The sequence below is a fragment of the Fundulus heteroclitus genome, chromosome 16 (genome assembly GCF_011125445.2).
Source record: "Fundulus heteroclitus isolate FHET01 chromosome 16, MU-UCD_Fhet_4.1, whole genome shotgun sequence".
Classification (NCBI taxonomy): Eukaryota; Metazoa; Chordata; class Actinopteri; order Cyprinodontiformes; family Fundulidae; genus Fundulus; species Fundulus heteroclitus.
This window is the reverse complement of record NC_046376.1, coordinates 28,676,468-28,690,708: the sequence shown is the minus strand read 5'-3', so window position 1 is coordinate 28,690,708 and position 14,241 is coordinate 28,676,468. Positions and strand designations below refer to the sequence as shown.

Sequence of the window (14,241 nt, the reverse complement as noted above, 5' to 3'; positions counted from 1 at the left end):
CAACTCTGCGGTCACATCTGAGCCTCGGCAGGTTTAGTGTCCGCTTCAGTGAACACCAACGCTCATACAGTTGTTTCTCTCTTAGAATCATAGATTTTTTTACACCTTTTTTTTCCCCCACTGGATCTTGGACTTTCTTCATTGTTTGGCTGGGCAATGCTAATAGCTGTTAGCTGCTTCCACTGCGCAAGCGCAGTGACGTACTTCCGTTTATATCGTAAATAAACACGAAAGGCTTTATTTACTAACAAACTGAGCAAAAATAGGAGTATACAACACCAAAATAACAACTAATACACCAGCAGGATCAGACAACCTTTCATAAAAACTTTGGATGCGGCCAGAGTGAGCTACTGACATATAAATTAAAAAAGTCAAAGAACGTGGCTATGCACCTTTAAAAAAAATTCAAGTTGTATTGCAGTAAAATCTCTCACTGAGCAGAAAAATTAACAAATAAAAAATATCCTACCTCTAATTTGAGTAGTTGTATAAAGGAGTGGTCTCAATCTGTTTGTCTCCATGTTTTTTAGAGGGTCAGAGCCTGTGGAGTTCCTGCTCCCTCTTGTGGCTGGTCTTGGAAACAACCGCAACAGTCTGGACATAGTTTCCAACCTGAACTCGACCAGAAGCGACTGGGTGTTGGTTTACGGAACCAGCACGCTGTCCGTGCTCAGACACCAGGACTTGCACAAAGCGTGGACTTTCAGCTCAGCTCATATTCACAGGTACGGCGTCTCTGTGCATCTCACCAGAATTAAAAGATTGAGCATTTCAGCTTCTGTCGTACGGATACAAGGAAGCTTTGAACTATTCAGATGTTATTGACTCTTACAGTTTGACATATTTTATCAGTGTGCTGAATTGCTTCAATATGCACGTAATAAAACATCCCCCCCCCCCCCCCCCCACAGTCAGCCAGCTTTGGGGAACTTCAACAACGATGGAGTCCTGGACCTTTTTGTTCAGCATTCTGCAAACGGCATCATGACAGTAAATATCCAACCTGAATGTGTTACACGAGCTCTTTTTTTTTTTAATATGAAGCATTTCCTTTTTTTGTATATCTTTATGTTCTGACTTAAATTCACAGTTTCCCTCTGCTCCTTGTCTTCCAGGCACTGATTATTAACGGGGCAAATGGCACCCTCCTCTGGAAGGCCGAGTTCGTGTGTCCTCGTCTCGTTTTGGAGGCCTCCGCTATATCGACCTCAACTGGCCAATCAGCTTTCCTTTTCTGGGCCAGCGACCCAATCAAAACGCAGAGGAACGTTGCCAGAGCAACAGTGAGTGTACTGTTGAGATGCAACTTCCGCTGCAGGGATGCTAACGACGGTGTCTTGACTTGTACTCTCCAACCTGTGTGCAGATGGCACCGGGCGTCGCTGCAGCCGAGCCGCTCATCAGGAAGCTCTTCCTTATCCATCCTGCTCATCCCACAGTTCTGCTGCAGCTCAGCAGCACAACGGACACAGCAGTCACATCTGCAGGTAAGATGCACCGACGCCCTCAACTACTTTATTTTATTTTTATTTTTTTTTAGATAAGTTGGTTAAAACGATACGTATCGCTTGCAGTATTTGTAAATGTATTCCTACCCCATTACACCTTTCCGTTTTTTTTTTTTGCCACATTATGGCATCAAACTTCTACGTATTTTATTGGGATTTTATGTGACAGACCAACACAATAACAATTTGGTTGTGAAAAAAAAAAAGAAACATGGTTTTCATTTATTTAAAAAATAAAAGTCCAAATAAAGCGTCACGCGTACGTTTTTACTTCCCCTTAGTAAAATCCAGTGCAGCCAATTTCCCTCAGAAGTCACCTAATTAGTAAACGGCCTTCCTGTCTGTAATACAATCTTGTATCATTAATGAACAAATGACCATGCAGCTAAACTGGAAAACTGGGCAAAAAGAGCATTAAGAACATCCATCCATCCATTTTCCGATGCACTTATCCCTGTTGGGGTGGTGAGGGGTTGCTGGTGCCTATCGCCAGCTGTCAATGAGCGAGAGGCGGGTTACACCCTGGACAGGTGGCCAGTCTGTCGCAGTGCATTAATAACAGAGACATAATAATGTTATTTGACACTGCAACATACATTCCAGTGAAATTTGTTGTTTCCATTAACCCATCCCTCAGGGAGCAGTGGGCTGTCACTGTTCAGCGCCCTGGGAGCATTCTGGGGCTAAGGGTCTTTGCTCAGGGAACCAGAGTGGCGTTCTGTGGGATTTGAACCCAGAAACTTGCAGCATCTCCAGGATGCAAGCGCCCAGCTCTCTAAACCACTAACCAACCACATAGCATGAAAAATGCTATGTAGGCCAAAAAAACCCCCTAATATAGCACATTATCCTTCACACACCAAGGCCTGTTTGGAAACATGGAGAGGCTGTAAAATACTCGAGACCGCCTTAAATAAAGAACCAGAACTGTAAAGGAATCCTGTCGATTTTATAGCATATTCTTGTAAAAATATGCCATGTTAGAATGGTCTAGTCAAAGTAAAGGGAAACTGATAGTCTGTGGTAAAACTGCTATTCAAAAAATGCTTTCCATCCAGTCTAACTGAGCTGGATTCCTTCACAGTCCACGGTTATGTCCTACTGTCTATCAGTTATGTCCTACTATCTGTCAGTTTGTGACATAAAATTGCAATAAAATGTGTTTTTCAGTTATAAAATGGCAAAATGTAAAAAGGAGAAATGAAGCTGGTTGCAACATACTGTTTAAATACTCTCTTTCTGACAGTGAGTTACCTGGAGCACCTGAAGGACGCCACCTACATCACCGTGTCCTCCAGGCCGATGGCCGACTCAGAGCCCAGCACTCGGATAGTGGAGAGCATGAGCCTCAGAGCCGCCATCAAGAGAGGACAAATCGTCCAGCTGGGGGGGAGAGAGAAAACCGAGGCGGCCGGTAAACTTGCCGCGCTGGAGGCGAACAACTTCTTCAGGCGTCTCACCTTCAAGCGTCAGGTAATAGTGTTGCAAGAGTAGTTTTTTGTGATGTTTTAATCAGGTAATCTGCAAACCCACACTGAGTATTACATGTCTACTTCTTTTTGTTTTGTTTGTTTTTTTTAGGGATGAGCTCTGGTACCACAAGCTGGCGTCACGAGGAGCCGGAGAACCTGGATGTCGTGTGGGGGACGGACGACAGACGTGAACGTTGCTGCACTAATGGGTCACAATTCACTTAAAGCTTGTTTACATGCTGTTAGCTCTGGTGAGAAGTTTTACATTCTTGTGAACTTTTTCTTTGAAAAATGTTTTTGTCATGCTGATTTGTGTTGTTTTTATCGTCAAATGTCTCGTAACTTATTTCCCTTTTTAGTATTTATTTAACTGAAGCAGAGCAACTTTTATTCTGTAGTAGAAACACAATATGATTGCTGCTAGAAGAATTGAATGCATCACATTTCTGGGTATAGATCTTCCATATTTACTGTGCTCATGTAACATGTTGTCATAAAGCTACGTTCATCTGCCTTCTCCTCAACACCAAGTTATACTAGAGGGAGTCTGTAAATATTTAATAATGCAAAGTATTTATTTTCTGTGATGCTTTTTGATCGTTTTTTTTAAGGACTGGACGATTGAGCAATGTTTTATTACGTGCTGTAATGAGCTGGGATATTAAACAATGGAAGTGGAAGTAAACCTGTACCTACAGTTAAGTTTCTTGGTTGTTTGTGCATATCCATGTATCCAAATAGTAGAGTGGGCTGCATTGGCTCTGTCGTATGGAACGTCACGGGGGACAAAAATACTGCACTTCAGCTTAGTTTTTCATAGACACATAAAGTACTTGTTGTATTTCAGCACTGTAGCAACTGAGCGTTATCGTATCCCCATCTGGAGAGTGTCATGCCTTGAAAACCTGTACAAGTATGCTTGCAAAACAGGGTTTTCTGGAATAAAAGTGGCACGAAGGTTTACTTGCAGCTAATATTGATATATTGCTATTATATAGAAAAAGGTCGTGTACTTTTTAGCAATAATAATGGAGATCATTAGGCCAAAAAACTGAACATCTGCAGAGTGCTAAAGTAAAGCCAATGGGAAACACAATGTTCTTCAAACTTAAACTTACTTTAATTTGCCTCTAAAAATGTACTTAATCACACTTTAGTTATGAGTAAACTATTGAATTAAGCCATTTGGTTTTGCCCAAATGTAAAGTTTAATGGGAAATGTAAAACCCTTTAGAAATGTATTTTTTTGATATGTTACCTATTTCTTTACATGATGATTATAATAGTAAGGCATTATTATACAAGTAAATAAGTAACGAGAAGCTGAACCTGCTGACTGGGGATTATAGTGACACAGAACATTGAATCAAGTCAAGGAAGCAGCTGTAGAGGTATCTGGCCAAGGAAAGCCAGGACTGGAGTGGAGGGTCCCCTTCCAGCAGGATATACAGTCAGAGCTAGGGTTGGGTGGTAATATGCATTAATGTATGCCTGACATGGCTATGGTATTCCTTTAAATATTAACTGCTGTTGGTCATGCAGAAATCTGTTTCAGTTTGTATTTTGTTGTCTTTTTGAGGATATCATTTAAGGGCCAACTTGTGCAGTTTTCTCACATTATTGTAAATAAACAGTTTTGTGTCCGAATGAGGTCTTGCTAAGTGTCAGACGTAATACCCAGAGCTGGGTAGTAGCCTAAAACATTTTAGTTAGTAATTTTAAGTAAGAGTACCATTGTTTCACAAATACTTCTCACGTTGAAGTAAAACGTAGCTGTTAAACAGGTTACTCAAGAGTAAAAAAATAAGTGTCTGTGGACATAACTCGATTACCGGATAAGGCAGACAGAAAACAACAATGAAACAAAGAAGCTTGAGTTCTTAGAAGAGTATTCTCTTTCCCCCAAACTGTGGGTTGGTGTTCGTCAAAACTGGTTTATGCTCTCAGTGAAACGATGCGGGATGGGTGGAGAAACCAAAAGTTGTACTCAACTAATGTTAGCTTTACTTCAAAATATTTTAGAAGTAAAACTAAAAAGTATGATGCAGCAAAATCACTGCACCAAAACTCCATAAACGTGTTTTACACGAGGGTGCAGTGTCGCCCTATGGACGCCAGGGGGCAGTGTCGGTAAGCGGAGCCTGGACGTTTCTCCAAGCCGGGATTCTCGGATTTTCCGCATTGCTGCTGCACCGCAGTCGCTCTGAACATGGCCTCGGCTGTCCTTGGTCGCCTGCTCGGGCTGTCGGCGGTCAGAAGCGGCCCCCGCTCACCGCTGAGCCCCTCCGCCGCTCCGGGGAGGACCGTGACGCCGAGCCGGACAGCCGTGTGCTCATCAAGCGGCGCCATCCTGCCCAAACCCAAGAAGGTGAGCGCGGCGCTTGTTGCCAAAAACACGGCGTGCCGTTAAAAAGTGACATTAACACAGAGGGAAAAGGCGAGTCAGCTGGGAGGGAGGGAGAGGGGGGGTGAGTTTGTATCGGGAGCTGCCGTGAACTAATGAACGTGTTTTTATGGTGGGGACGTGCGGCACCGCATCGGGGAGCAGACCCCCTTCGGCCTGTTCCGGATCGCTCTGGTAGTGATTCCCTTCCTCTACGTGGGCACTCAGATCAGCAAGAGCTTCGCGGCGCTGCTGGAGGAGCACGACATCTTCGTCCCGGAGGACGACGACGATGACGACTGAGGGATCCTCAGGTAACAGCGGCCTCCCCGCCCTGAACCTGTCTGCTCGGGTCCGGTAGAAATGTCCATTTAGCGCGTCGGCTCCCCAGTTTTGCTCCTGTGCGTCTGATTCTGTCAGATCCTAAATAACTCAGTGGCGCCTCCAGAAACCTTTCATAGGGGTGGCCAGATGGGGCCATTTAAATGCTTGGGGTGGCACTGAAACTAAAAGCTGTAATTTCAGGATTTTATTCTACTGTTGTAGTAACGCTGCCTGTAGAAAACTATTTTAAAGACTTAATTAAATGCCTACTAACATCTTTTGGTTTATTGTTAGATTTTTTTTTTATGTTACTAATGATCTAATATGCATAGACCAATAACAGTACAGTTAACATTTTGAGTTGAACAACAATTCCTTGTTATTGTGTAATTATTTTAGGAATTAGGTGTACATTTATTCATTTATTGAAAAACAAAACAGTTACTAGGGGAAAGTAGATACTGGCAGATACAAATAAAAGCGTGATAGAAGGTCAAGAAGAGCGGCTGCCTTGCTGGCTGTGCATAATCAGATTAAATGCTAAACTTATGCTACTACAATTTACACTGGCTAGTGGGGTGGCCACCCCTGGCCACACCCTGGTGGCACCACTGTAAATAACCTCTGGCGTCTTGTGTCCTCTGCAGATGATCGTCTCTTCATCGCTACCACGTGTCAGTGAGATGTCCTTCCCGGATGTCCTGCCGCTGTGACTCTGTCTGCACTGGTTTCAGGGATTCTGCTGTTATTTCGTAGACACACACAGGACTACCACTGCGTTTTCCTATGGTACTGTGTTCGCATGCACTACAGGAGTCTTAATAAAAAAAAAAGAAAAATCCAGCAACTGTCGGTGGGTTCTAGTGAAAGCCTTCCTGAAACTGCTAAGTCACAGAAAGAAAGAGTACAGCCTGTTTACTTCTACCTGTGATGTTTGGACGCCCCTGAATCAGATGACCCAACACGCTCCACCTCGTGGAACACCAACTTTTGTACCACGTCCTTTCAGGCCGGCTAAAAAATTTTAACCAAACTTTTAAAACGCGTCTGATTTATCCCAGTCAGCTCTCTCTGCTTTTCTGCCTGGCGTTCAACCTTTCAATAAAACCGCTGGTTTCCGCTACTTTCCTGATGCACATCCAAGGTCCGGAGTCAGGTCTTTAATGGGAGCCGTCTCTATTTCTGTTTCCTTTCGTTTACCTCAGATTATACCTTTTAGACTTGCCAAGTCTTTTACCTTAACCCTTATATTATGTTACGGGTCGATTTGACTCATTTCACTTTTTGTGTTGATCAAAGTGCTGGTTATCCTTTCTTTTTTTTTTTTTTCTTCATGAAATTTGGTGACTTTTCCTCATCTGGGGTCATGAACCTGTGTGTAAAATCTTGTCACTTCGATGTGTAGTGGAGTATGTATATAAAGATGATGTTGCGGGTAATTTTGATCCGGACACTTTAATGTGGGTAAGTAGCCGTTCAGATCCAAAACAAAAACATCTCTTTGATGTACTTTTCTTATTTTGATTGTCTCTGAGACCCAGACCCAGGTGTTTGAAGGGAGGAAACTTTCTCGCACTAGTCCTCGTCATCTTCACGACAAACTCACCAAAAATGAGCTCCCGAAGGATTACGGCTGACGAGGCTTTATCGCAAATTTTGAACTGGGATAGTGATTTAGAGGAAGAGGTTTCAGAGACGGAGGATCTTTCAGAATCAGAAGACAACGTTATCGTTGATGCTAACGATCAATCTTCCTACGATGACGAGGATTCAGAGGACGAGTCTGCCATTGTCCCCCCAACAGATGAAAACCAAGGAATGCGGCAATCGCCTTCCAGAGAGGTGACATGGACATCTAAGGACGGGAATATAAAATGGTCAACATCACCACAGAGTCGAGGCAGACCGTCTTCAGCTAACGTGATAAAAATGACTCCTGGTCCTACAAGATTTGCCATAACACGAATTGATGAGATTCACTCAGCTTTTCAGCTCTTCATATCCCCACCAATAGAAAGGATTATATTGGAAATGACCAACTTGGAGGGGAGACGTGTGTTTCAAGACAAATGGAAGCCACTGGATCGGACTGACTTGAATGCTTACATAGGAGTCCTGTTATTAGCTGGAGTGTACAGGTCAAAGGGAGAAGCGACTGCAAGTCTATGGAATGAAGAGACCGGAAGGCCGATCTTTCGCGCAACAATGTCTCTGGAGACTTTCCACATGATATCTCGCGTGATCCGCTTTGACAACCGCGACACAAGAGCCGGCCGACGTGAAAGAGACAAGCTAGCTGCGATCAGAGATGTGTGGGATAAATGGGTTGAAATTTTACCTTTGTTGTACAATCCAGGTCCCTACGTTTCTGTCGACGAGCGTCTCGTTCCGTTCAGGGGGCGCTGTCCTTTCCGACAGCACGTGCCCAACAAGCCCGCCAAGTACGGCATCAAAATATGGGCAGCCTGTGATGCAAGATCCAGCTATGCATGGAATATGCGAGTAAATACTGGAAAGCTAGCGGGAGGAAAAGCCGAGAAGAATCAGGGGATGCGCGCGGTGCTGGAGATGAGCGAGGGGTTGCAAGGTCATAACATCACTTGTGACAACCTCTTTACGTCCTACCGCCTTGGAGAAGAACTTCAGAAAAGGAAGCTGACCATGTTGGGAGCAGTACGAAGAAATAAGCCGGAACTTCCCAGTGAAATTCTGAGGATGCGAGGCAGACCTCAGCATTCCTCGGTGTTTGCTTTCACCGAAAAAGCGACGGTTGTTTCATACTGCCCGAAGAAAAACAAGAATGTTCTTGTTATGAGTACGATGCACGCTGATGTGTCTCTGAGCACAAGAGAGGACTTGATGCCACAAATGATCCTGGATTATAACTCCACCAAAGGAGGAGTTGACAATCTGGACAAAGTCACCGCCACATACAGCTGCCAGCGCAGGACCGCCCGTTGGCCTTTGGTGATTTTCTACAACATCGTGGACGTGTCTGCATACAATGCTTATGTCCTGTGGACTGAAATCAACCAGCAGTGGAATGCCGGCAAATTGCATCGACGTCGGCTTTTCCTGGAAGAGCTCGGCAAAGCGCTCGTCACTCCCAAGATGCAGACTCGAGCCCGGCCAGCTCGGTCCCCTGCTGCAGCAGCTGTAATTGAAAAGCTCAAGCTCAGGTCACCCAACCAACATCAAGTGGAGACAGGTGAGAAGAAGAGGAAGAGATGCCAGGTCTGTCCCTCCCGGGACGACAGTAAAACAAGTACTACTTGTGTGAAATGTATGAATTACATCTGCAGGAAACACACAGTAACATTCTGCCCATCATGTGGAGAACTTTGAGATTGTTGAACGTTCAAAATCCGAGTAAATAGCAGATGTTAAAGGGAAAGTTTAAAAGAAAACTTGTGTGTAAAAAGTTAAGAACTTAAATAAAATAGTTCTTAAATAAAGTGTTGGAATTAAAATATATTGTCACTTGACAAAATGTTTAAGTAATCTAAAATAAATCGATTATTGGTTTAACCTGCTTTCTTGACTGTTTCGCATGCACTTACACAGTGCGAGTCAAAATGACCCGCAACATAATCAATGTAATTTTTTTTCAACATAATATAAGGGTTAAATCTAGTGTTTACATTCTTGAGACACTGCAGATCGTCAAATTATAAAACTGCATTTTTGAAGATTAAAGAAATGTTGGTATTAAGGGAGCAAGACTACTTTAAAAAAAAAAAAAAAAAAAAAAACTTTGTACTCATGGAAACATCCAAAGCTTGTAGATGTTGGGTCCCCGGTGTCCCCGTCCACAGCGTGCCAGGTGATCCACAGAGACAGAACTCAGAGGGTATGGGAAGAATGGTTGGAAGAGGCCGGGTAAGACGTCCGAACCAAAGCACGCTGGGTCAGCTGTAAAGCACGGGGGTGGTAGGATCATGATGAGGGTCTATATTTCTGCCAGGGGGTACTGGTGCTTTGTACCAACTGGATCAAATAAAAAGAACCATCTCTACAAATTCAACTTTGCTCAGGATTAGCCACACCCCTAACAACTTTAGATTTAAAATCCTTTGAATTAATTAAATAAACATTTATATCCTCAATCAGGGGGGAAAAATCTTTATCGGCTTTAAAGCTGTCTCAGCTGAGCAGCGTTTTGAACGTCCCACTGAGGATTTATCTGAAGCCATGAGCACCACTTCGTTGAGACTGGAAGGCCTCGTTGCCATCACCCTAATCTTTACCCCCCTTCCTCCACAGATGCTCAGATTTAGGTTATGACTGACTGGGCACCCAAACCATTATCACTTCCAGTAAGAGAGAAAAAGAAAATCCTGTTAGTAAAACTAAAACGTTACTTTAAACCTAAATCTTCAAAGTGTGTGAATCATTTTGGGTTTACCTGTAGATGACTGAAACTTCTGTTCCCCGCCACATTAAAACTTTAAACACTTCCTGTAAGCCTGACCTCAAACCTATTAAACATTTATAGATCATGCTCAGAAACTGGGCCACAACTTATTTAAAATGGACTACCGCTTCTGATTTAAAGAGTTTTTGCAAAGTGGGAAAAAAAAACAAGACGTGCGATTTCAGTCCAGCTGCACCTGAAGATGAACCGCGAGGCGGAAAAGAAACACCAGGATCAGACATGTGAGAGTTAAAGTGTGTATTTACAATAAAGGGGAACATGTTTCACGACGGAAACCAGCAGAGACGGGTCAGAGGTTGGCTACACAGTTCAAGGGTCGTGGCCTTTGTAGAACTTGGACAGGAAGTCGGTGCCTCGAGGCTCCTCGGTCTCGTGGAAATACCGCATCACGTGGGTCTTCTGCTTCCAGACGTGGATCGTCTCCTCCAGCTCCATTTTACCCTGCCGTGTGAACGAGAGGCCGCTCAGTACACATCTGCGCTGACTCAGCTCCTCACAGAGGGTCCACCGGACCGCGGCGCCGAGTCGCAGCACGCTTACCTTAATGACCAGCATGTCGATCACGCGGGGGTCGGTGACGTGTTTGTTTTTGTCAAACATCTCCCGCACTTTGTCCCGGCCCTGGCGCGTTGTGATGTCCAGCTGAAACATGGCCACTGCACACAGACACTTGGGTTTAATGAGGGGATAACAGCGTCAATTATTTGATGCACAATACATCAGGATACCGTTACCAACAAAGGAGAGACACACGTCGTCCTAATAAGCCATTTAGAGCTCAGGGTAAAGTTCCCTTAGCCGAACGAGTCATTTTGACATTATGTAAACGAAAACAGTCACGGTGCTGAGAAACGATCCGTGATCAATGAGTCAATTCTTCAACTGAACAGTAAGGATGCTTTTAGCCAATGAGAGTAGGCGTGAATTTTGAAATAACAGAGGACAACCAGAATCTAGAGAGCAAAATTGATCAACGATGTAATGAGGAACCGAGGTAGAGTGCAACAGCCAGTATGCGTCCCGTGAGCCCTGCAGAGTGAATACTCTGGAGAAGAAGACCTTTGCTGCAGTTACAGCGGAACGTCTTTGGGTTTTTTTTCTCTTACCAGCTTTCCAGATCTGGAGACTGATATTTTTGCTCACCCTTTTTAATACCTAACGCTCTTTTACATTGGATGGTGTCCAGAAGTCTGTTTCTACAGAGTCGCGATTATGATTATTTTTTGTTCCATTCTAACGCCTGATCAAAGTCACTCCTTTGCAGACCTGACTGCATGTTCAGGGTCCTTGTCCTGCTGGAAGGTGAACCTCCAGCTCAGGCCCAAGTCTTTTGTTTTTTTTTAGCCTCTAACAGGCTTTCTTCCAGGATTCTCCTGTGTTTAGCTCCATCCATCATCCTCCCATCTGCTCCAGCTGAGGAAAAGCATGGTGGCCACAGCATGATGCTGCCGCCACCATGTTTCACTGTGGAATGGTGTGTTTGTGGAGACTGCAGATTTTTGCCCACACCTGGTTTCCATACCGCACTTGTCCCGTTAACATACAGGCTCCCACCTGGCCTGTGCATCTCTGCAGCTCCTCCAAAGTCACCAAGGATCTCAAGAATGCTTCTCTCGATAAAACGGTCCAGATCCCAATGGGTCTCTTGTCTGATTAAACACACTGCCCTTGCCCAGCGTGGTCATTTAGGCTCCAGTGTCCTGGGAGGTTTGCAGCTGTGCCAGAGGTTTTTCCATTTATATATCACGGACTAAACAGAGCGCTGTGATGTTTGTTCACTAATGATCTCTAACAAACCTCCGGGGCTTTCACACTATTACTATTTGTGTTATTTTAACCAGCAACAGCTTGATCGCAATGGCTTTAATTTGGGATAAATAAAAGAGGGCCGTCTTTTGATGTTTAGTAGTAAAACTAATGTAAATCTCCTGTCATTTTATCATGTATGCACTACGCTGTGTTGGTCTATCGCATCCCTTTAAGTTTTCGCATCCAGTCCCGGTTTGCCCTGTTTATTCCGATCCAAACGAGATACAGCCGCCCCATCATCCAAAGCCTCGGAGAACGCCTCGTCCCAAAACGCCCGAGGAGCTTCAGATAACCTCGGCTTGAGTGTAAAGCGCCACAGAGACGCGACCTTGACGCTACAGCCGCCGCTCCGTCGCGCCGCCTTCTCCCTCCACAGCGGACCCACGTACCTGTGTGCGGCACCTCGCGGTACCAGGCCCGGTACAGCTCCCGAACCCTGCGCTTAGCCTCGTCCAAGTCCCGACTAAAGAGCGGTTTCACCACCCTAGCAGCACCAGCCGCTGTCCGGGTCGCCGCCGTGGAAGCCATGACTGTTGCTGCCGTCGCTGCAAGAAGCGCTTCCGGTTTGCCTTGGTGGTAAAGGACTGCGCTGGCGCCCTCTAGCGGTAAAACAGGCTCAACACATGGCGTGGCTTGTTGACCACCGAGACGGACCTTTGAACCTTACAGCAGACGGATAAAAGTAGTGTTTAAACCACTGAGCTATATAATACACTGGAGTGCTGATTTTGCCGAAAAACTGAAGTCACTGGCCGCCATCTTGCTACTCCCTACTCTCACAGAATCCCATAGGATTTGGTTGCAACAAAAAGCAGTTTTCTGGCTGTGTGAAAACGTTTCATAGGTAATTCTACAGTCAGTGGATGTACTAACACTATCAACTACTAGGAAATTAGGTGCTGAAATATTTTACATGTTATTCATATTAAATATATATATATATATATATATATATATGTATATATAATGTGTATATGTATATATGTATACACATATGTAAATATACGTTTTTGTATATTGTTATTTATATATTTATAAATGTTAATCATATATATTTAAATGAATAAAATGCAAAATATTTCAGCACATGACTTTCTCAGTATTTGATATTTTTAGAACATAACATAAAACTGTATGGCATTTGACATGTTAAAAGTCTTAAGCCCCCCCTGAACATGAGAAAATCCTCGTTATTCGATGCTGTAGCGCACATATTCCTTAGTTACTGGGGGGAAATAGGGAGTACCAATATGGCGGCTGGTGGCTTCAAAGTGACTCGTTCAAACAGACGGTGATTAGCACTCCAGTGTATTATATAGCTCAGTGGTTTAAACTCGTCGACATATTCGCAGTTTTCGTGTCGAGGTGTTTGTCAAAATGTTTAATACTACAATTTTTAATACTAATACTACAAAAAAAAGAACAATTATTTAGATAACCAGGAGGATCACAGAAAAACATTTCATCTCTGTATGAATTGTTACAGCTGGGCATTATATTGATTTCAAGTCTGTGAGCCCTGAGGATGTCCCAGTATATGTCCAAAATATATTCAAGCATCATAGCAGAAACTAAAGCATTGCAAGACTGTTATTCTGTATGGATTACACAGAAAAAAAGTTAATCAGATGTTAGATTAGCTTTTAGCTTTGAATAGCTTTAGGTTAACGTTGCAGCTGATTAATCCACAATACTTCTGCGTTAATGTCTTTTGGACAGATGAGAACAAAGTTGAGATGTTTGACCATGATGCTATGTCTGATCTTAGGCGAAGATTAAACCCAAGATGCACAATATTGCCAAAAGCATTTACTCACCCATCCACATAATAGAAATCAGGTGTTCCAATCCCTTCCACAGTCACATGTGTATAAAATCAAGCAGCGAGGCCTGCAGACCATTTCTACAAATATTTGTGAAAAAACAGGTCGCTCTCACGAACTCCAGAGTGGTTCTGTGACAGGATGCCACCTCTGCAACAACGGCAGTGGTGAAGTCTCCTCGCTCCTAAATAATCCCCAGTCAGCTGTCAGTGGTGTTAAAACAAAGTGGAAAAGGCAGCAGCAGCTCTGCCACCACGCTAATTGATGGCGTGGGGGCAGCGGATGTTGAGAATGGTCCGCAGAGGTCGCCAACTTTCTGCAGTCCATCGCTAGAGACCTCCAAACTTCAAATTCACTAAAGAAAAGTGTGGAGAGAGTTCCATGGGATGAGTCTCCATGGCCCAGCAGCTGCATCCCAGCCATACATCACTAAGTGCGATGCAAAGCATGAATGGTAAATTAGAGGAGAAACTGGGAGCCAGAC

The 14,241-nt window shown here is 44.0% G+C and overlaps 3 protein-coding genes across 4 annotated transcripts; 2 read left to right on the top strand and 1 right to left on the bottom strand.

The window, feature by feature from the left end:
- The first annotated feature begins 505 nt into the window (after positions 1-505).
- On the top strand, positions 506-3,946 carry LOC118566398 (protein FAM234B-like). The gene is made up of 6 exons (XM_036148370.1): positions 506-728; positions 915-993; positions 1,119-1,286; positions 1,370-1,490; positions 2,758-2,984; positions 3,093-3,946. The coding sequence occupies exons 1-6, from the start codon at positions 523-525 to the stop codon at positions 3,096-3,098; spliced, it is 807 nt and encodes a 268-aa protein (XP_036004263.1). The 5' UTR covers positions 506-522; the 3' UTR covers positions 3,099-3,946.
- A 1,191-nt stretch (positions 3,947-5,137) lies between these two features.
- On the top strand, positions 5,138-9,402 carry LOC105938050 (essential MCU regulator, mitochondrial). 2 transcript variants are annotated; one of them, XM_012879661.3, is made up of 3 exons: positions 5,138-5,351; positions 5,532-5,680; positions 6,338-6,833. In XM_012879661.3, the coding sequence occupies exons 1-2, from the start codon at positions 5,193-5,195 to the stop codon at positions 5,667-5,669; spliced, it is 297 nt and encodes a 98-aa protein (XP_012735115.1). In that variant the 5' UTR covers positions 5,138-5,192; the 3' UTR covers positions 5,670-5,680; positions 6,338-6,833. The 2 variants fall into 2 exon arrangements, with proteins under 2 accessions (XP_012735115.1, XP_021162792.2); XM_021307117.2 differs by having other exon boundaries at positions 5,232-5,351; positions 5,595-5,680; positions 6,338-9,402.
- Positions 9,403-10,347: 945 nt separating this feature from the next.
- Positions 10,348-13,770, bottom strand: LOC118556562 (NADH dehydrogenase [ubiquinone] 1 alpha subcomplex subunit 6-like). Its single transcript, XM_036148371.1, has 4 exons — positions 13,752-13,770; positions 12,324-12,503; positions 10,666-10,781; positions 10,348-10,566 (listed from the first exon to the last, which is right to left on the bottom strand). Exons 1-4 carry the CDS (start codon positions 13,759-13,761, stop codon positions 10,435-10,437), a joined length of 438 nt encoding a protein of 145 aa, XP_036004264.1. The 5' UTR covers positions 13,762-13,770; the 3' UTR covers positions 10,348-10,434.
- Between the last annotated feature and the right edge of the window lie 471 nt (positions 13,771-14,241).